Source organism: Mobula birostris, chromosome 9 (genome assembly GCF_030028105.1).
Source record: "Mobula birostris isolate sMobBir1 chromosome 9, sMobBir1.hap1, whole genome shotgun sequence".
In the NCBI taxonomy this organism is placed as follows: Eukaryota; Metazoa; Chordata; class Chondrichthyes; order Myliobatiformes; family Myliobatidae; genus Mobula; species Mobula birostris.
In genome coordinates, this window is record NC_092378.1 from 1,429,249 (window position 1) to 1,450,563 (window position 21,315).

Genomic DNA, 21,315 nt, shown 5'->3' on the forward strand with positions numbered 1-21,315 from the left:
TTGGTCATTAACACAGACAACACATTTCACTGCATGTGTGATAAATAAATGAGTCTGAACCGGAGGGCGTTACACAGCAAGCTGTTGTGACATAGAAGGACAGAGATTAAACTGGAACCTGTGGAAATGCAGTCGGATAAATACCTGAGGGGAGACATTCACTGGACTGGAGAGATATACCAGGAGACTGGATGTGTGGGCATTTAGGGCCAAATGGCCACATCCTGTATTGTACCATTCCATGATTCCATTCAAATGCAAATAATTATCAGTAAAATCTATTATCAGCTTGATATGAGGAGTGTTTGATAACTCCTTGAAATTTAGAAGAATGAGGAAATCAATTGTGTATTGAAAGGCCTAGACAGAGTGGACATGGAAAGCAGATGTTTCCTATAGTGGGAGCAGCTTCATAATAGAGAAAAAGCTAATGGCATGCTGGCCTTCATAACAAGGGGAATTGAGTATAAGAGCAAAGAAGACCTTCTGCTGCTGTACAGGGCCTTGGTGAGACCACACCTGGAGTACTGTGTGCAGTTTTGGTCTCCAAGTTTGAGGAAGGACATTCTTGCTATTGAGGGAGTGCAGCATAGGTTCACGAGGTTAACTCTCGGGATGGCAGGACTGTCATATGTCGAAAGGTTGGAGCGACTGGGCTTGTATACCCTGGAATTTAGAAGGCTGAGAGGGGATCTTATTGAAACATATAAGATTATTAAGGGATTGGACATGCTGCAGGCAGGAAGCATGTTGCCGCTGACGGGTGAGTCCAGAACCAGAGGGTACAGTTTAAGAATTAGGGGTAGGCCATTTAGAACGGAGTTGAGGAAAAACTTTTTCATCCAGAGAGTGGTGGATATATGGAATGCTCTGCCCCAGAAGGCTGTGGAGGCCAAGTCTCTGGATGCTTTCAAAACAGAGATGAATAGAGCTCTTAAAGATAGTGGAATCAAAGGTTATGGGGATAAGGCAGGAACTGGATACTGATAGTGGATGATCAGCCATGATCACAGTGAATGGCGGTGCTGGCTCGAAGAGCCGAATGGCCTACTCCTGCACCTATTGTCTGTTGTCTATTGAATCCCTTTAGACCAGAGGTGAGGAGGAATTTCTTTATCCAGAGATTAGTGAATCCGTGGAATTCATTGCCACAGATGGTTGTGGAGGCCAAGTCATTGGTATATTTAAACTGGAAGTTGATAGGTTCTTGACTATTCAGGGCTACAAGGAGAAGCAGAAGAATGGGGTCAGCAGGTAGAATGGCAGAGCAGAGTCAACGGGTTGAATGGCCAAATTCTGCTCTTGTATCTTATCGTCTTATGATCTTAAAATTGCAGCCTCACCTTTCTCACCCAGAACAGATGTTTGGAGAAAAAGACTAAACAGATCTTTTTTTAAAAATCTATTTGTATTTTGAGAAAGTTTTGCCTTCATATATCTTGCACATCTGTACAAATAATACTATGTACCTCAGCATTCCGCCTAGCCATCGTTACCACACACAGTGCTCTCAGTGCTTTTATTTACAAAAAAAAACTAGTGTTTCTTGTGTTATTTGTCACTTATCCACCTTACCCATAGGGTAATATGCCCATATAACCTGCTGAGTGCGTTTTGTAATTGTAAGACTTACAAAGAAAGAACTATGTTAATTAACCAGTGGACAAACACATTATAGTGCCAGGCTTGAGACAAGTTATTCAACATCTGGTCTGTCAATGTACAGGAGAAAGTTAGATAAGCATATTCACACAAACACAGCTGATTTCTAAGGCACAGCATTGTGTATCTGAAGGGTTCCTGTCACTATATAAAGAGGTCTGGTGAAATTCTCTGTTCCCCAAGGTACTGTACCTCCTGTTGCGGTTATGTACTGCAGAGCAGATCCACGTCAGGAGTCAATGCTGCTGGCCTTCGGGAGACAAAGATGGATACACCAGTCCACAATTGTCCTCCAGTTCAAAAGGCTCCTGGGCGTCGAGCACAACCTACATTTGGTGCTGGAATGTGTGACGACACCGGCAGGCTGCCTCCAGCACACCCTTGGGCTGTGTTGGTTGTTAATGCAAAGGACACATTTCACTGTATGTTTGCATGTACCTGTGAAAAATAGGTCTGAATCAGTTATCAGCAGGTCTGAGCTGAGTAGGTCTTTCCAGTTCACTGCGTCATGCAATGCGGCGACAACTTCCAAAACCAGAATGTTCATCCCCAAGACATTCTCCCCACAGATGCTGCTTGACCTACAGATTCCATCGACTGACATCTCCTATGGCAGCCTCTACATTGGCATCCAGGGTCTGGGAATGGCTGAGGGTACCTGCTGTGCCCTGGAAAAGGTCTGGGGAGGAAACTTTGACGATGTGGTTGGTGGCTGATGGAGGACAGGAAACAAAAGCTGTCCCAAGCTGGGGCAAACATTGCTCCCCATCACTCACCAGGCAGCCTCAGGTTCCCACTGCACTTCCATCTTCTCCAAGGATCATCACTTTGTCATGGTGGTGAAGCTTGTGAGTTCCTGAGATCCCGTGAACGATGGCATCTGGCAAAGGGTTCCAGACAAACGATGATCCAAGCAAGGGCTCAACGGTGGAGCTGGTGGACGATGATGTCACATCAGAACGTGGTGGAGCTGGTGGACGATGATGTCACATCAGAACGTGGTGGAGCTGGTGGACGATGATGTGACATCAGAACGTGGTGGAGCTGGTGGACAATGATGTCACATCAGAATGGCAGTGAAGTGGGAGGAAGGCTACAGCAGTGAAAGGTCCCCAGTCGTCTTGTATTCCAGGCCACTGGACCCTGACCCCAGTCTGTCAAAGAGTGTGATGGCTGCCCGTGCAGCCTCCCCACATTAGACAAAGTCACACACAGGCGTTCTCCATTAAGGGAATAACTCCCTGGGAGAACATCATACTCACTCAAGTGATTGCACGATTGGCGTTCCACAAGACCTGTTGAGTTTCTCCAGCATTTTGTGTGTGTTGCTCTGGATTTCCAGCATCAGCAGAATCCCTTGTGTTAATGTTGGGAATGTTCTTTCTGGAGCAGAGGATGTAGGAGATTGAGGGTGAATGAGGCAGCAATGTGTATATGTTTCTCCCAGGGTAGAGTGCCTAGTTTAAGGACTGTGGCTTCCCTAAGTCCCAACTCAGTGTCTCTGGGAAATGACAGGGAGGTTCCTGTTTGAAGTGCCCTCCTCAATCCTCTGGTGGGAAGGTGGGGTGCATCGGCAGAGGTTGCCTTGCTTTCCTGCAGCATTTTCTGTTGGCAGTTCCCCACTGGAGACGTCAATCCAGGCAAAGTCAACCATCCCAGCTCCAGCCTACTTGGCCCATCCAGTGGAGGCTTCACCGTTGATGTAGGCAAAGCCGGGGAAATGTTGCGTGTGCTCGTAGTCGGCACTCCTGCGGGGAGCGAGCGGGGTGTACATCTCGCCCGAGCCCCCGTACCGGCCGGAGTGCATTGAGGCGCCAGCATAGCAGCTGTTGGCCGATGCCATGTCAGGCCAGCGTGGGGTCACAGCTGTGCTCTGGAGCCGCGGACTGGTATTCATCAGGCAAGGCTCCATTCGCGGGCTCTGCCCATTGAAGGGGTACTGTGGAAGGTAAGCAGAGTGTTAACCCCATCAACAAGTGCACAGGTAACCATCCGAATAACTGTTTATCTGTATTTTTATTCGGAGATACAGTATGGTAACAGGCCTTTCCCTTCCCACAATGCCCAATCACACCCACGTGACCCACTAACCTGCTGATCACGTCACGGACTGTGGGGTAACTGGAGCACCCAGAGGTCTCAGGGAGAAAGCACGAACTCCTTACAGAAAGCAGCGGTGCAAAATGAAGGGGACAACCCCAGCAGTGAGAAGGGGTCAAAGGTTTCACTCAGGAACATCCTTATTGACAAATTCCTTCGAGACGGTGGTGTTAATTGAATCCTGATTGGTGACTGCTGGCACTTTGATCACGTCACTACTCTTTATCAGTGTAGTGGACGAGCCAGCCACAGAGCAGCTCAGATCTGCACACAAGGGCTCGGGGTTGGCACAGGAGTATGGGTCAGTGTAAGACTGAAGGGAGAGGTGGTACTGTCCTATGTTCCTGGTGGTAATGTCCTATGGTAACAGTACAGCACACTACAGGCCCTTCGGTCCAACCTTTTAACCTACTGTAGATTAATCTAACCTTCCCACCCACACAGCACTCCATTTTTCTATCATCCATCTGCCTACCTAAGAGTCTCTTAAATGATCTAAATGCAACTGACTCTACCATGGGTTAGGGTGAGTGAGTTGAGGGCATACTGTTCTGGCACCAGTTGTGTGGCAACACTTGCAGGCTGCCCAACACAATCCTCACTGATTTGATTTGATACAAACAACACATTTCACTGGATGTTTTGGCGTTTTGATGTAAGTAAGACTAATCTTTAATCACACTGGAGAGAGAGCCACCCTTCTTGCAAAGTCAAGTGATGAATCTGAAGACTGGGAAAATTTTGAAAACTAATAAAGGATGACTGAAGTAAAGATGGTCAAGGCAGGTAGTTGAAAGGTTTGCATAATATTATGGGCTGAAGGGCCTGTACTGTCCTGTCATGTCCTACACTCAGTGGCCACTTTAATAGGTACACCTGTACACCAGCTCGTTAATGTAAATATGTAATCAGACAATAATGTGGCAGCAACTCAGTGCATAAAAGCATGCAGGCATGGCCAAGAGGTTCAGTTGCTGTTCAGACCAAACGTCAGAATGGGGAAGAAACATGATCTAAGTGACTTTGACCATGGAGTGATTGTTGGTGCCAGATGGAGTAGTTTGAGTATCTCAGAAACTGCTGATATCCTGGGATTTTCACACACAACAGTCTCTAAAGTTTACAGAAAACAAAAAAAATCCAGTGAGTGGAGTTCTGTGGGCAAAAGCACCTTGTTAATGATAGAGGTCAGAGGAGAATGGCCAGACTGGTTCAAACTGACAGGAAGATGACAGTAACTCAAATAACCACACGTTACAACAGCGGTGTGCAGAAGAGCATCTCTGAATGCACAACATGTCGAACCTTGAAGTGGGTGGGCTACAGCAGAAGACCACACTGGGTTCCACTCCTGTATCGAATAAAGTGGCCACTGAGGGTATGTTCTATGTGTATCTTTGAAATATAGGGGGAAACTGGAGCACTCGGAGGAAACACACACTGTCACAGGGAGAACATACAAACTTCTTACAGAGTAATAGTACCTGATTGCCGATTGCTGGTGCTGTAATACCATTTATTGACAAATAACCACTGTAATGCCATGTATTGACAAATAACCACTGTAATGCCATGTATTGACAAATAACCACTACTCTGCCGTTCCACCCTAAACCTGCCCTTGATGTAGATGCTCGATTGTCTCAGATAATCTCTTCTCACAGATCCCTTCATTGTTCTAAGTAATTTGATTTATTTCTTCTAATAAAGGTGATAGCTGAATGAATAATTAAGTGTTCCCATAGAACTCATTGCTGTAGATAATCTGCTAGTTTTTTCAGATTTACTTCATAAGGTCAGTACAACCGCTTAGGTTGTGGTAAGGATACTGACTCATCTACTCCTATCCTCCCCACCAGCTCAGAACTAATTGATTGAGCACATCTACATGCAGAGCTGTTGCAAGAAAGCAGCAACCATCATCATCAAACACCCCCACCATCCAGGCCATGCTCTCTTCTTGCTGCTGCCATCAGGAAGGAGGTACAGGAGCCTCCGGACTCACACCACCAGGTTCAAGAGCAGTTGTTTCCCCTCAACCACTAGGCTCTAGAACCAGAGGGGATAACTTCATTCAACTTCACTTACCCCATCACAGAACTGTTCTCACAACCTATGGATTCGCTTTCAAGGTCTCTTCATCTCATGTTCTCGATATTTATTGCTTCTTTATTGTTATTAGTATTTATTTTTTTCTTAACTCAAGCTGGTAAAATGGAAAAATTTGTCAATTGCTAGGAACTTTTGGAACATTGTAGTGTTGTTTAGTATTGTGCCTTTCTGGAGATTTACATAAATATTTTTGTGTAGAGCTAATTGTTTCATGCTGTTGTGTAGTGACTTTGGGATGATACTAGTTGTAGATATTACTATTGGTACAATGTATACCCTGTTCATGTTCCATAGTCTTTCAATTTCCTCTTTTAATTCAGCATATTTCTGGTGGTTTTCATTTACTGATTTCTGTAAATTATGTGTGCTTGGAATGGCTATAACTATTCACTAAGTTGTTCTTGCTTGTTTATCCTGTATAATTATATCAGGGCGGTTATTATGGATTACCCTATCCATAATAACTGATTGGTAATAATATAATTTGTGGTATTTTGACTCTAAAACTGGATCAGGCTTGTATTTATAGTAAGGTGTGATTTCATTTATTATGAGATTGTATTTTAAAGCAAGATTTTGATGAATAATGTTTGCCACTTGATTGTGCCTGTGTAAGTAATCAGATTGTGTTAAACGCTACTGGATCCTGTAATGTGTTGGATTCTTTCTGATTTTTCTTGGCATTTTTGACATTTTCATCTTGAATTTGTTGGTCTTTTATTATGTATTTTTGATAATTTTTTTATGTTGATCACCTGATCCTGCATTGCCACAAGGAACCCATCTGTTTCTGTGAAGAGGTCTCCAACTCTGAGCCAGGCGTTTGACACTTCCTTATCGACATCGAGTCTGCTCAGATCATGGGGATGTCTTCCATAGAGGGTCATGCTCTTCCATTGGTTAACTTTTTCTTCCATAGTAATACTCAGAATCAGAATCAGGTTTATTATCACCAGCATGTGACATGAAATTTGGTAATTTAACATCAGCGGTTCAATACAATACATAATATAGAAGAAAAATAAATAAATTACAGTATGCATATATTGAATAGATTAAAAATCATGCAAAAAAGAAATAATATATACTTAAAAAGTGAGGTAGTGTTCACAGGTTCAATGTCCATTTAGGAATCGGATGGCAGAGGGGAAGAAGCTGTTCCTGAATCGCTGAGTGTGTGCCTTCAGGCTTCTGTACCTCCTACCTGATGGTAACAGTAAGAAAAGGGCATGCCCTGGGTGCTGCAGGTCTTATTAATGAATGCTGCCTTTCTGAGACACCACTCCCTGAAGATGTCTTGAGTACTTTGTAGGCTAGTACCCAAGATGGAGCCGACTAAATTTACAACCCTCTGCAGCTTATTTCGGTCCTGTGCAGTAGCCACCCATACCAGACAATGATGCAGCCTGTCAGAATGCTCTCCACAGTACACCTATAGAAGTTTTTGAGTGTTTTTGTTGACATACCAAATCTCTGCAAACTCCTAATGAAGTATAGTCGCTGTCTTGTCTTCTTTATAACTACATTGATATGTTGAGACCAGGTTAGATCCTCAGAGATCTTGACATCCAGGAACTTGAAACTGCTCACTCTCTCCACTTCTGATCCCTCTATGAGGATTGGTATGTGTTCCTTCGTCTTACCCTTCCTGAAGTCCACAATCAGCTCTTTCACCTTACTGATGCTGAGTGCAAGATTGTTGCTGCGACACCCCTCCACTAGTTGGCAAATCTAGCTTCTGTACACCTCCTCGTCTCCACGTGAGATTCTACCGACAATGGTTGTATCATCAGGAAATTTATAGATGGGATTTGAGCTATGCCTAGCCACACAGTCATGTGTATACAGAGAGTAGAGCAGTGAGCTAAGTACACACCCCTGAGGTGCACCAGTGTTGATCAGCAGCGAGGAGGAGATGTTATCACTAATCCGCACAGATTGTGGTCTTCCGGTTAGGAAGTCGAGGATTCAATTGCAGAGGGAGGTATAGAGGCTCAGGTTCTGCAACTTCTCAATCAGGATTGTGGGAATGATGGTATTAAATGCTGAGCTATAGTCGATGAACAGCATCCTGAAATAGGTGTTTGTGTTGTCTAAAGCCGTGTGGAGAGCCATTGAGATTGTATCTGCTGTTGACCTATTGTGGTAATAGGCAAACTGCAATGGGTCTAGGTCCTTGCTGAGTCAGGAATAATGTATTCATTTTTCTGAGTTGAGGTCTCATTTAAGTTTAGTGGTGTAGCCAATAGCCTTAGATCTTTTATCTGACTAAAAGATGTGTAGATTTTTAATGTCTCTTATTCCTCTTCCTTCTTCCGTCCTTGGTAATGCATTCGAGCGTACATAATGTTTTCTGAAATTTGTCATTTTAGCTCTTATTTTTCTTTGTAAGTTTTCCAGATCAGTTTCAGACCAAGATATTATGCCAAAAGAATATATTTATATAGGTATAGTGAAAGTGTTTATTGCCTATGTTATATTTGTACTGTTGAGTTCTGTTTGGCAGATTTTCTTAAGCCTTGAAGTAAATTTTGTTGAACATTTTCCCTTTATCACACTATGATCTATTTTCTTTCCTTGTTGATATCCCAGATACTTCTATGTTTCATATTCATACAGCAGTTGTATTGTATGTGATGTGCTGGAGCTTTTGGAAAGCATCAAGTCACCGGGACCGGATGAGGTGTGCCCCAGGCTATTCTGGGAGGCGAGGGAAGAGATTGCTGAGCCTCTGGTGATGATCTTTGCATCATCAATGGGGACGGGAGAGGTTCTGGAGGATTGGAGGGTTGCGGATGTTGTTCCTTTATTCAAGAAAGGGAGTGGAGATAGCCCAGGAAATTATAGACCAGTGAGTTTTACCTCAGTGGTTGGTAAACTGATGGAGAAGAACCTGAGAGGCAGGACTTATGAACATTTGGAGAGGTATAATATGATTAGGAATAGTCAGCATGGCTTTGTCGTACCTTACGAGCCTGATTGAATTTTTTGAGGATGTGACTAAACATATTGATGAAGGAAGAGCAGTAGATGTAGTGTATATGGATTTCAGCAAGGCATTTGATAAGGTACCCCATGCAAGGCTTATTGAGAAATAAGGAGGCATGGGATCCAAGGGGACATTGCTTTGTGGATCCAGAACTAGCTTGCCCACAGAAGGCAAAGAGTGGTTGTAGATGGGTTATATTCTGCATGGAGGTTGGTGACCAGTGGAGTGCCTCAGGGATCTGTTCTGGGACCCTTACTCTTTGTGATTTTTATAAATGACCTGGATGAGGAAGTGGAGGGAAGGGTTAGTAAGTTTGCTGATGACACAAAGGTTGGAGGTGTTGTGGATAGTGTGGAGGGCTGTCAGAGGTTACAGCAGGACATTGATAGGATGCAAAACTGGGCTGAGAAGTGGCAGATGGAGTTCAACCCAGATAAGTGTGAAATGGTTCATTTTGGTAGGTCAAATATGATGGCAGAATATAGTATTAATGGTAAGACTCTTGGCAGTGTGGAGGATCAGAGGGATCTTGTGGTCTGAGTCCATAGGACGCTCAAAGCAACTGTGCAGGTTGACTCTGTGGTTAAGAAGGCATACGGTGTATTGGCCTTCATCAATCGTGGGATTGAGTTTAAGAGCCGAGGGGTAATGTTGCAGCTACATAGGACCCTGATTAGACCCCACTTGGAGTACTGTGCTCAGTTCTGGTCACCTCACTACAGGAAGGACATGGAAACCATAGAAAGGGTGAGGAGGAGATTTGCAAGGATGTTGCCTGGATTGGGGAGCATGCCTTATGAGAATCGGTTGAGTGAACTCGGCCTTTTCTCCTTGGAGCAAAGGATGAGAAGTGACCTGATAGAGGTGTATAAGATGATGAGAGGCATTGATCATGTGGATAGTCAGAGGCTTTTTCCCAGGGCTGAAATGGTTGCCACAAGAGGACACAGGTTCAAGGTGCTGGGGAGTAGGTACAGAGGAAATGTCAGGAGTAAGTTTTTTATACAGAGAGTGGTGGGTGCGTGGAATAGGCTGCTGGCAACAGTGGTGGAGGCGGATACGATAGGATCTGTTAAGAGACTTTTGGATAGGTACATGGATCTTAGAAAAATAGAGCGCTATGGGTAAGCCTAGTAATTTCTAAGGTAGGGACATGTTCAGCACAACTTTGTGGGCTGAAGGGCCTGTATTGTGCTGTAAGTCTTTTATGTTTCTGTGTTTTTATGTATCCTGCTGCTCCGTTTGTATTCTATTAGCTCTATTGCACCTTTCTTTATGTTTAATGTTCTGCACTTATCTCGTCCAAAGTTCATGTTTATATCTTTCAAACGTAGTTCTACTATTTGAATTAATTGCTTTAGCTTTACTGATAAAGGAGCATATAATTTCAAATCATCCAGTATAAAAGGTGTGTTAAAATATAGCTCATTTCATTGTTTCTGATTTGATATCCAGTTTTCGTCCGATTCAGTAAATTAGAGCATGGACTTAAACCTGGACAGAACTATAGTGGGCTTAGAAAGTCACCTTGGAAAATGCATTGGTTTATTTTGATAATGGTGCTTGTTCTTTTTCTGGTTGTTAATAGATAGGGTGATCATAGTGTGCCTATGCTTCATAAGATGTTGAAGGAATTTTACATGTATTGACTGTTTTATATACATATAGACACACACACACACACACATATATATATATATAGAAACCATAGAAACTACAGCACAGAAACAGACCCTTTGGCCCTTCTTGGCTGTGCCGAACCATTTTCTGCCTAGTCCCACTGACCTGCACATGGACCATATCCCTCCATACACCTCCCATCCATGTATCTGTCCAATTTATTCTTAAATGTTAAAAAAGAACCTGCATTTACCACCTCGTCTGGCAGCTCATTCCATACTCCCACCACTCTCTGTGTGAAGAAGCCCCCCCCTAATGTTCCCATTAAACTTTTCCCCCCTCACCCTTAACCCATGTCCTCTGGTTTTTTTCTCCCCTTGCCTCAGTGGAAAAAGCCTGCTTGCATTCACTCTATCTATACCCATCATAATTTTATATACCTCTATCAAATCTCCCCTCATTCTTCTACGCTCCAGGGAATAAAGTCCTAACCTATTCAACCTTTCTCTGTAACTGAGTTTCTCAAGTCCCGGCAACATCCTTGTAAACCTTCTCTGCACTCTTTCAACCTTATTTATATCCTTCCTGTAATTTGGTGACCAAAACTGAACACAATACTCCAGATCCGGCCTCACCAATGCCTTATACAACCTCATCATAACATTCCAGCTCTTATACTCAATACTTCAATTAATAAAGGCCAATGTACCAAAAACTCTCTTTACGACCCTATCTACCTGTGACGACACTTTTAGGGAATTTTGTATCTGTATTCCCAGATCCCTCTGTTCCACTGCACTCCTCAGTGCCTTACCATTAACCCTGTATGTTCTACCTTGGTTTGTCCTTCCAATGTGCAATACCTCACACTTGTCAGTATTAAACTCCATCTGCCATTTTTCAGCCCATTTTTCCAGCTGGTCCAAGTCCCTCTGCAGGCTCTGAAAACCTTCCTCACTGTCTCCTACACCTCCAATCTTTGTATCATCAGCAAACTTGCTGATCCAATTTACCACATTATCATCCAGATCATTGATATAGATGACAAATAACAATGGACCCAGCACTGATCCCAGTGGCACACCACTAGTTACAGGCCTCCGCTCAGAGAAGCAATTCTCTACCACCATTCTCTGGCTTCTTCCATTGTGCCAATGTCTAATCCAATTTACCACCTCTCCACGTATACCTAGCGACTGAATTTTCCTAACTAACCTCCCATGCGGGACCTTGTCAAGGCCTTACTGAAGTCCATGTAGATAATAACCACTGCCTTCCCTTCATCCACTTTCCTGGTAACCTCCTCGAAAAACTCCAACAGATTGGTCAAACATGACCTACCACACACAAAGCCATGTTGACTCTCCTTAATAAGCCCCTGTCTATCCAAATGCTTGTAGATTCTGTCTCTTAGTACTCCCTCCAATAACTTACCTACAACTGATGTTAAACTCACCAGCCTATAATTTCCTGGATTACTTTTCGATCCTTTTTTAAACAACGGAACAACATGAGCCACTCTCCAATCCTCCGGCACTTCACCCGTAGACAGCGACATTTTAAATATTTCTGCCAGGGCCCCCGCAATTTCAACACTAGTCTCCTTCAAGGTCTGAGGGAACACTCTGTCAGGTCCCGGGGATTTATCCACTTTAATTTTCCTCAAGACAGCAAGTAATTCCTCCTTTTCGATCTGGACAGTTTCCATGGTCTCACTACTTGATTCCCTCAATTCCATAGATTTCATGCCAGCTTCCTGAGTAAATACAGACGCAAAAAACCTATTTAAGATCTCCCCCATTTCCTTTGGTTCCGCACAAAGCCGACCACTCTGATCTTCAAGAGGACCAATTTTATCCCTTACAATCCTTTTGCTCTTAATATACTTGTAAAAGCTCTTTGGATTATCCTTCACTTTGATTGCCAAGGCAACCTCATGTCTTCTTTTAGCCCTTCTGATTTCTTTCTTAAGTATTTTCTTGCACTTCTTATACTCCTCAAGCACCTGATTTACCCCCTGTTTCCTATACATTTCATACAACTCCCTCTTCTTCCTTATCAGAGTTGCAATATCCCTTGAGAACCAAGGTTCCTTATTCCTATTCAATTTGCCTTTAATCCTGACAGGAACATACAAACTCTGCACTCTCAAAATTTCCCCTTTGAAGGCTTCCCACCTACCAATCAGATCTTTGCCAGAGAACAACCTGTCCCAATCCACGCTTTTTAGATCCTTTCTCATTTCTTCAAATTTGGCCTTCTTCCAGTTCAGAACCTCAACCCTAGGACCAGATCTATCCTTGTCCATGATCAAATTGAAACTAATGGTGTTCTGATCACTGGAACCAAAGTGCTCCCCTACACAGACTTCTGTTGCTTGTCCTAATTCGTTTCCTAAGAGGAGATCCAATATTGCATCCCCTCTAGTTGGTCCCTCTATATATTGATTTAGAAAACTTTCCTGAACACATTTTACAAACTCTAAACCATCTAGACCCCTAACAGTATGGGAGTCCCAATCAATGTATGGAAAATTAAAATCCCCTACCACCACAACTTTATGTTTCCTGCAGTTGCCTGCTATCTCTCTGCAGATTTGCTCTTCCAAGTCTCGTGGACTATTGGGTGGTCTGTAATACAATCCCACTAATGTGGCCATACCTTTCCTGTTTCTCAGCTCCACCCATAAGGACACAGTAGACAAGCCCTCTAATCTGTCCTGCCTGAACACTGCTGTAATATTTCCCCTAACCAGCAATGCTACTCCCCCATCTTTCATTCCTCTGCCTCGATCACATCTGAAATATCAGAACCCTGGAATATTAAGCTGCCAGTCCTGCCCCTCCTGTAGCCAAGTTTCACTAATTGCTACAATGTCATAATTCCACGTGTCAATCCACGCCCTCAACTCATCCGCCTTCCCCGCAATACTCCTAGCATTGAAATATATACACCTCAGAAGATTTTTACCACCACTCACAACCTTTCTATTAGCGGATTTGCTTAAACTTTCAACATCATTTATTTTCACCCCAGCCACACTGTCAGCTCTGGCACTCTGGCTCCCATCCCCCTGCAAATCTAGTTTAAAGCCTCCCCAATAGCACTAACAAACCTCCCTGAAAGGATATTGGTCCCCCTGTGGTTCAAGTGTAACCCGTCTCTCTTGTACAGGTCCCACCTGCCCCAGAAGAGGTCCCAATGATCCTGAAATCTGAAACCCTGCCCCCTACACCAGTTCCTCAGCCACTTGTTCCTCCTCCAGAGCATCCTATTCCTACCCTCACTGGCACCCAGCACAGGTAGCAATATATATATATATATATATTTCAAACTTCTATTAACCATGAGTGTGGGGCAGGATCAAATGCCTTTCGGTAGTCAATATAGCAACATGAAAGATTTCTGCTTTTCCACCAGGGTTGATTTAGAATTACAGAGTCTATTATCAGTTGTTCTTTACATCCTTTCATACCCTTATGGCATCTTTTCTGCTCTTCTGTAAGTATATCGTGGTTATCAAAGTGAGTGGTGATCAGTTGCGAGATACATTATTTTAGAATTTTATAGATCACTTGTAAACATGGCCAAACTATTATTATTATTTATTTTTCTCAGTTCAAGCTGGGAAAACTTGAGGTTATGGCATAGCCAAAGACGCTCACTTGTCAATTGCTAGGAACTTTTGGATTATTCCAGTGACGTTTAGTATTGTGGCTTTCTGGAGAGTTACTGTGTAGCCCTAATTGTTCCATGCTATTGTGTAGTGCCTTTGGGATGAGACCAGTTGTAGATATTACTATTGGGACAATGTATACCTTGTTCATACCAAAGTCTTTCAATTTCCTCTTTTAATTCTGCATATTTAAGTTGTCTTTCACTTATTGATTTTTGTATGTGTGTTTGGAATGGCTATATCTATTAAGTAAGTTGTTCTTGCTTGTTTATCCTGCATTATTATATCCAGATTGTTATTATGGATTGTCCTATCTGTAATAACAGATCGGTCATAATATAATTTGTGGGACTCTTACTCCAAAACTGGATCAGGCTTGTATTTATAGTAAGGTGTGATTTCATTCATGAGTTTGTATTTTAAAGCAAGATTTTGGTGAATGATGTTTGCCACTTGATTGTGCCTGTGTAAGTAATCAGATTGTGTTAAACTGCTACTGGATCCTGTAATGTGTTGGATTGTTTCTGATTTTGCTTGGCATTTTCTACATTTATCATCTTGATTTTCTTGGCCTTTTATTATATATTTTTGATCATTTTTTGTGTGAACCACCTGGTCCTGTATTGCCACAAGGAATTCCTCTGTTTCTGGGAAGAGGTCTCCAACTCTGAGCCATGTGTTTGATGCTTCCTTGTCAACATAGAACATAGAATAGTACAGCACAGTACAGGCCCTTCGGCCTGTAGTGTTGTGCCAACCCTTAAACCCTGCCTCCCATATAACCCCCACCTTAAATTCCCCCATATACCTGTCTAGTAGTCTCTTAAATTTCACAACATCTAGTCTGCTCAGATGGGGGGGTGGGGGATGCCTTCCACAGAGGCTCATGCTCTTCCATCGGTTAACTTTTTCTGTAGTGATAACTTCTTCATTTTTCATTATTATTTTTATTATTATTTTCACTTTTGTATTTGCACAATTTGTTTTTACATATAGTTTGTTTGCTTGTATTGTTTTGTGTGTTCTTTTATTGATTCTATTATATTTCTTTGTATTTACTGTGAATGCCCACAAGAAATCACTGAATCGTGGCTGAAGGATGGTTGTAGTTGGGAGCTGAATGTCCAAGGTTACACGTTGTATCGGAGGGATGGGAAGGCAGGCAGAGAGGGAGGTATGGCTTTACTGGTAAAGAATGGCATCAAATCAGTAGAAAGATATGACATATAGGATTGGAATGAGTTGAGTGGGTTGAGTTAAGAAACTGCAAGGGTAAAAGGACATTGATGGCAATTATACACAGGCCTCCATAGCTGGGAGGTGGATCACAGATTACAACGGGAAATAGAAAAGGTAAGTCAAAAGGACAATGTTATGGTAGTCATGGGAGGTTTTAACACGCAGGTGGATTGGGAAAATCAGGTTGGTAATGGATCTCAAGAGAGTGAATTTGTTGAATGCCTAGGAGATAGCTTTTTAGAGCAGTTTGTCATTGAGCCTACTAGGAGATCAGCTATACTGGATTGGGTGTTATGTAATGAACCAGAGGCGATTTGGGAGCTTAAGGTAAAAGAACATTTAGGAACCAGTGATCACAATATGACTGTGTTCAACTTGAAATTTGATAGGGAGAAAATAAGGTCTGATGTAGCAGTATTTCAGTGGAGTAAAGGAAATTACAGTGGTATGAGAGAGGAGTTGGCCAAAGTAAACTGGAAGGAGCTGCTGGCAGGGATGAAAGCAGAGCAGCAATGGCGTGCGTTTCTGGGAAAAAATGAAAAAGGTACAGGACATGTGTATTCCAAAAATGAAGAAATACTCAAATGGTAAAATAGTACAACCATGGCTGACAAGGAAAGTCAAAGATGTTGTAAAAACAGAAGTGAGGGCATACAACAAAACACAAATTAGTGGGAAGATGGAAAATGGGGAAGTTTTTAAAAACCTACAGACAGCAACTAAAAGAATCATTAGAAGGGGAAAAGATGAAATATGAAAGCAAGCTAGCAAATAATATGAAAGTGGATAGTAAAAGATGTTAAAAATAAAAGGGAAATGAGAGTGGATATAGGATCGCTAGAAAATGAGGCAGGAGAAATAATAATGGGGGACAAGAAGATGACAGATGAAATAAATGGGTATTTTGCATCAGTCTTCACTGTGGAAGACACTAGCAGTGTGCCAGATGTTGTAGTGTGTGAAGGAAGAGAAGTGGGTACAGTTACTATTACAAGGGAGAAGATGCTCAAAAAGTTGAAAGACCTAAGGGTACATATGTCACCTGGACTAGATGAACTGCATCCTAGGGTTCTGAAAGAAGTAGCATTAGAGATTGTGGTGGCATTAAAAATGATCTTTCAAAAATCTCTGGACTCTGGCATGGTGCCAGAGGACTGGAAAATTGCAAACATTACTCCACTCTTTAAGAAAGGAGGAAGGCATCAGGAAGAAAATGATAAACCAGTTAGTCTGAATTCAGTGGTTGGGAAGATGTTGGAGACAATTGTTAAGGATGAGGTGATGGAGTATTTGGTGACACAAGACTAGATAGTACAAAGTCAGCATGGTTTCCTGCCTGATGAACCTGTTGGAATTCTTTGAAGAGATTACAAGTAGGATAGATAAAGGGGATAGAGTGGATGTTGTGTATTTGGACTTTCAGAAGGCCTTTGACAAGGACCCACACGAGGCTGCTTACCAAGTTAAGAGCCCATGGTATTACAGGAAAGTTACTAAAATGGTTAGAGCATTGGCTGATTGGAAGAAGGCAGTGAGTGGGCATAAAAGGATGATGAATTTGTGGAATTTGTTGCCACATGAGCTGTGGAAGCCAGGTCATTGGGTGTATTTAAGGCAGAGATTGATAGGTTCTTGATTGGACATGGAATCAAAGGTTGCGGCGAAAAGGCCGGGAACTGGCCGGGATGGAGTTGAGGAGGAGATAGAAAAAAGGATCAGCCATGATTGAATGGCCGAGCAGACTCAATGGGTCAGATGGCCTAATTCTGCTCCTATGTCTTATAGTCTTACGGAAAATGATTCTCATGGTTGTATATGATGACATATAAGTTCTAGGTCAAGGTTATTGTCATCTGACTGTATATATACAACCAAACAAAACAACATTCCTCCAGACTATGGTGCATATATACTTTGATAATACGTTTACTTTTAATAGTCACCATCTACCTCCCATCTGCATCGTTCCAACTGAATTCAGCAGCTGCCTTAGGAGCAAGACTCCCTCAAGGCAAGGGATCCTGCTCTGCTGGCCAATTCGTGTTCTTAGGCCAGCGTTCTCCTGCAGACACAGAGGACTGCTAACGCTGGAACCTGCAGCAAGAAACAGGCTGCCAGAGGGACTCAGCAGGTCAGGCCGCATCTGTGGAGGCAGATGTATGCATTGGCATCTTGGGTTCAGACCCTGGTTCCTCCTGGATCCTGTCCTGAATCTTCTCCTATTTATGAGTGCATCTTCCCACTGGCGATGTGGGTCCTGTAATAGCATTATGCTAACTGCTACGAACCCCCCCGGAACAATTCCCACCCTCCCCGTAAATCTGGGCTAACTGTGCGCTTAGATGGAACTGGACCTCTTGGCTTCGGGCACTAACTTAGATGAAATGATTTGAAAGTTCTCAGAGGCTTCCAACTTAAAACTTTCTCCAATTTCTCGCCACCTTCTCTTTTCTCGTTCCCTACTCTGGCTCCCCTCTCACCCCTTCTCTTCACCTGCCCATCACCTCCCTCTGTTCCCCTCCTCCTTCTGTTTCTCCCATGGTTCACTCTCCTCTCCTATCAGATTCCTTCTTCTTCAGCCCTTTACCTCTTCCACCAGTCCCCTCCCAGCTTCTCACTTCATCACCCCTTCCCCACACCGACCTTCCCAGTCACCTGGTCGTATCCTCTCCCTCCCCCCACCTTCTTTTGCTGGCTTCTGCACCTACTTCCTTTGCAGTCCTTTTGAAGGGTCTTAGCCTATTTAATCTTCTCCATAGATGCTGCCTGACCTGCTGAGTTCCTGCAGCACTTTGTGTGTGTTGCTCAAAGACTAATCCTGCCTGTTTCTGTGTCAGGAAGAAATTGTAGCTGACCCACATAATGCAGACTCACATCTTCCCCAGCCACTTCCATCGTAGATATGGCTGTGAATCCCAGCTTCTCATTTCGTCTGTCTCACAGCATTCAGGTGTTTGCCTTCCTGTGTGAGCAGTTTGTCCCATCTGACTGTGCCAGGATTCACGTTCACACTTTGACAACACTTAATAATTTTGTATAACTCTGTCAAATCTCCTCTCAATCTTCTATGCTCCAAGGAATAAAGTCCTAACCTATTCAATCTTTACTTAGTACTCAGTTCCTCCAAACCCAGCAACATCCTTGTAACACACATAAAAGTTGCTGGTGAATGCAGCAGGCCAGGCAGCATCTCTAGGAAGAGGTGCAGTCGACGTTTCAGGCTGAGACCCTTCGTCAGGACTAACTCTTTCAACCTTATTTACATCTTTCCTGTGGGTAGGTGACCAAAACTACACACAATACTCCAATTTAGGCCTCACCAATGTTTTATACAACTTCAACATAACATCCCATTCCTGTATCAATACATTGATTTGTTAAGGCCAATGTGCCAAAAGCTTTCTTTACGACCCTACCTACCTGTGATGCCACTTTCGAAGAAATATGGACCTGTATTCCCAGATCCCTTTGTTCTACCACACTCCTCAGTGTCCTACCGTTCACTATGTAAGACCTACCCTGGTTGGTCCTACCACAGTGCAACACCTCGCACTAGTCTGCAATAAATTCCATCTACCATTTTTCCAGCTGATCCAGATTCCACAGCAAATCATGATAGCCTTCCTCTCTGCAATCCGTTCCTCCTCACCATACCTTCAGTGCCTTCCTGCTCTCTCTGAACAACTAAGAAGACCATAAGACTTAGGAGCAGAATTATGTCCACTCCGCCATCCATCATAGCTGATTTAATATCCCTCTTAATCCCATTCTCCTGCCTTCTCCTCATCTCCTTATACACCTTGACTAATCAAGAACCTATCAATCTCTGCTTGTGGACTTGGCCTCCATAGCCACCTCTGGTAATGAATTCCACAGATTCACCACACTCTGGTTAAAGAAATTTCTTCTCATCTCTGTTCTAAGTGGGCATCCCTCTAAGCTAATACCAGTCACTTTGCCTCGAGACTACCCCTCATTTCCTCTCATCTCCATTTTGTTTCCAGGTTTCAGTGACCCGACATGCATCAGGCTGAGTAACCTTGGCCAGTGTTGTGAAGAAATGCTTGGGGCCAGAAAGCAACCTGATGCCTATCTCTTCTACCCGCTACGCAGTGAGCATCTACATTTTCAAGCTGCCAATTATGCAAATTTTGTCAGTGGAATTGAGTTAATAAACAAATGTACTGTAGATTATTCAACCTGGTCTGTTCAGGGATGGATTTGAAGATTTGAGAAGAAATGACCTGTGATACCAAGTTTGGGGGTGTAGTGGACAGCGAGGAAGGCTATCAAATCTTGCAGTGGGATCTGGTCCAGCTGGAAAAATGGGCTGAGAAATGACGGATGGGATTTAGTGCAGACAAGTGCAAGTTGTTGTGCTTTGGTTGGACCAACCAAGGTAGGTCTTATACAGTGAACGGTAGAGCACTGAGGAGCATGGTAGAATAAAGGGATCTGGGAACAAAGGTCCATAGTTCTTTCAAAGTGGTGTCACAGGTAGATAAGGTTGTAAAGAAACCTTTTGGCACATTGGCCTTCATAAATCAAAGTATTAAGTACAGGAGGTGGGATGTTATGTTGAAGTTGTATAAGACATTGGTGAGGCCTAATTTGGAGTATTGTGTGCAGTTTTGGTCACCTACCTACAGTAAAGATGTAAACAAGATTGAAAGAGTGCAGAGAAAATTTACAAGGTTGTTGTAGGGACTTGAGCATCTGAGTTATAGGAACAACTTGAATAGGTTAGGAATTTATTCTGTAAATGAGGGGAGATTTGATAGAGGTATACAAAATTATGAGCATTATAGATACAGTAAATGCAAACAGGCTTTTTCCACTGAAGTCTGGTGAGACTTGAAGATTAGAACTAGAGGTCGTAGGTTAAGGGTGAAAGGTGAAATGTTTAAGGGGAACGTGAGAGAGAACTTCTCACTCAGAGGTTGGTGAGAGTGTAGAACGAGCTGCCATTGGAAGTGATGGATGCAGGTGTAATGGCAATATTTAAGAGAAGTTTGGATAGGTACATGGACGGTAGGGGTATGGAGAGTGCTGGTCCTGGTGCAGATCGATAGGACGAGGCACGATAATAACTCAGTACAAACAAGATGGACTGAAGGGCCTATATTTGCATAATATTGCCCTATCATTCTATGGCATTGGTGCCCAGAACTAAAGATATGGGTGAGTTTTACTGTGGTCAGGTCAGTAGATCCAGAGAACATCGAGTGGTCAACACTGTGCGCTTGTGCTCTCCATTGCAACTGAAGACTGGTGTCCTGCTAAATGAGGTGCTGAATGAGGATAGTGAAGATGAACTCTTGAGCTGAAGATCTGCCTCATTGTGGCCCTTACACTTTATCATCTGCCTGCTCTGCACTTTCTCTGTAGCTTTTACACACTATTCTGCATTCTGTTATTGTTTCCTTTTGAGGTAGTATCTTTGTGCTACCAGCCGTGAAAGGAAAGACTGAACGATCAAGACCCAACCACTAACTCGACCTAGCCCAAGCAACAGCTTGGGGAAATTTCTTCAAAAGGCAGCATCTGTCATTAAGGACTCCTATCACGCAGGACATGCCCTCTTCTCACTGCTACCATCAGGGAGGAGGTACAGGAGCCTGAAGACTCATACTCAACCATTCAGGAACAGTTTCTTCCCCACCATCATCAGATTTCTGAATGGATATTGAACCCATGCACACTACCTCAATATATTTTTCTTCTCTTTTAGCATGACTTATTTAATTAATTTATATATATATATATATATATATATATATGTATTTCTTATTGTAATTTATATATTTTTATTATTATGTATTGCAACATATTACTGCCACAAAACAAATTCCATGACATATGCCAGTGACATTAAACCTGTTCCTGGTCCTGAAACAGCAGTGTCCCAAACACTCAG

The 21,315-nt window shown here is 43.0% G+C and overlaps 1 protein-coding gene across 1 annotated transcript in view; it reads right to left on the reverse strand.

Moving 5' to 3' along the window:
- Positions 1-1,446: 1,446 nt before the first annotated feature.
- rfx4 (regulatory factor X, 4) overlaps positions 1,447-21,315 on the reverse strand; it is a 125,205-nt gene continuing 105,336 nt past the window's right edge. The window contains exon 18 of the mRNA XM_072269309.1: positions 1,447-3,601. Within this exon, the coding sequence (XP_072125410.1) occupies positions 3,329-3,601 (273 nt within the window). The 3' untranslated portion in view covers positions 1,447-3,328. The remainder of the gene's footprint in view (positions 3,602-21,315) is intronic.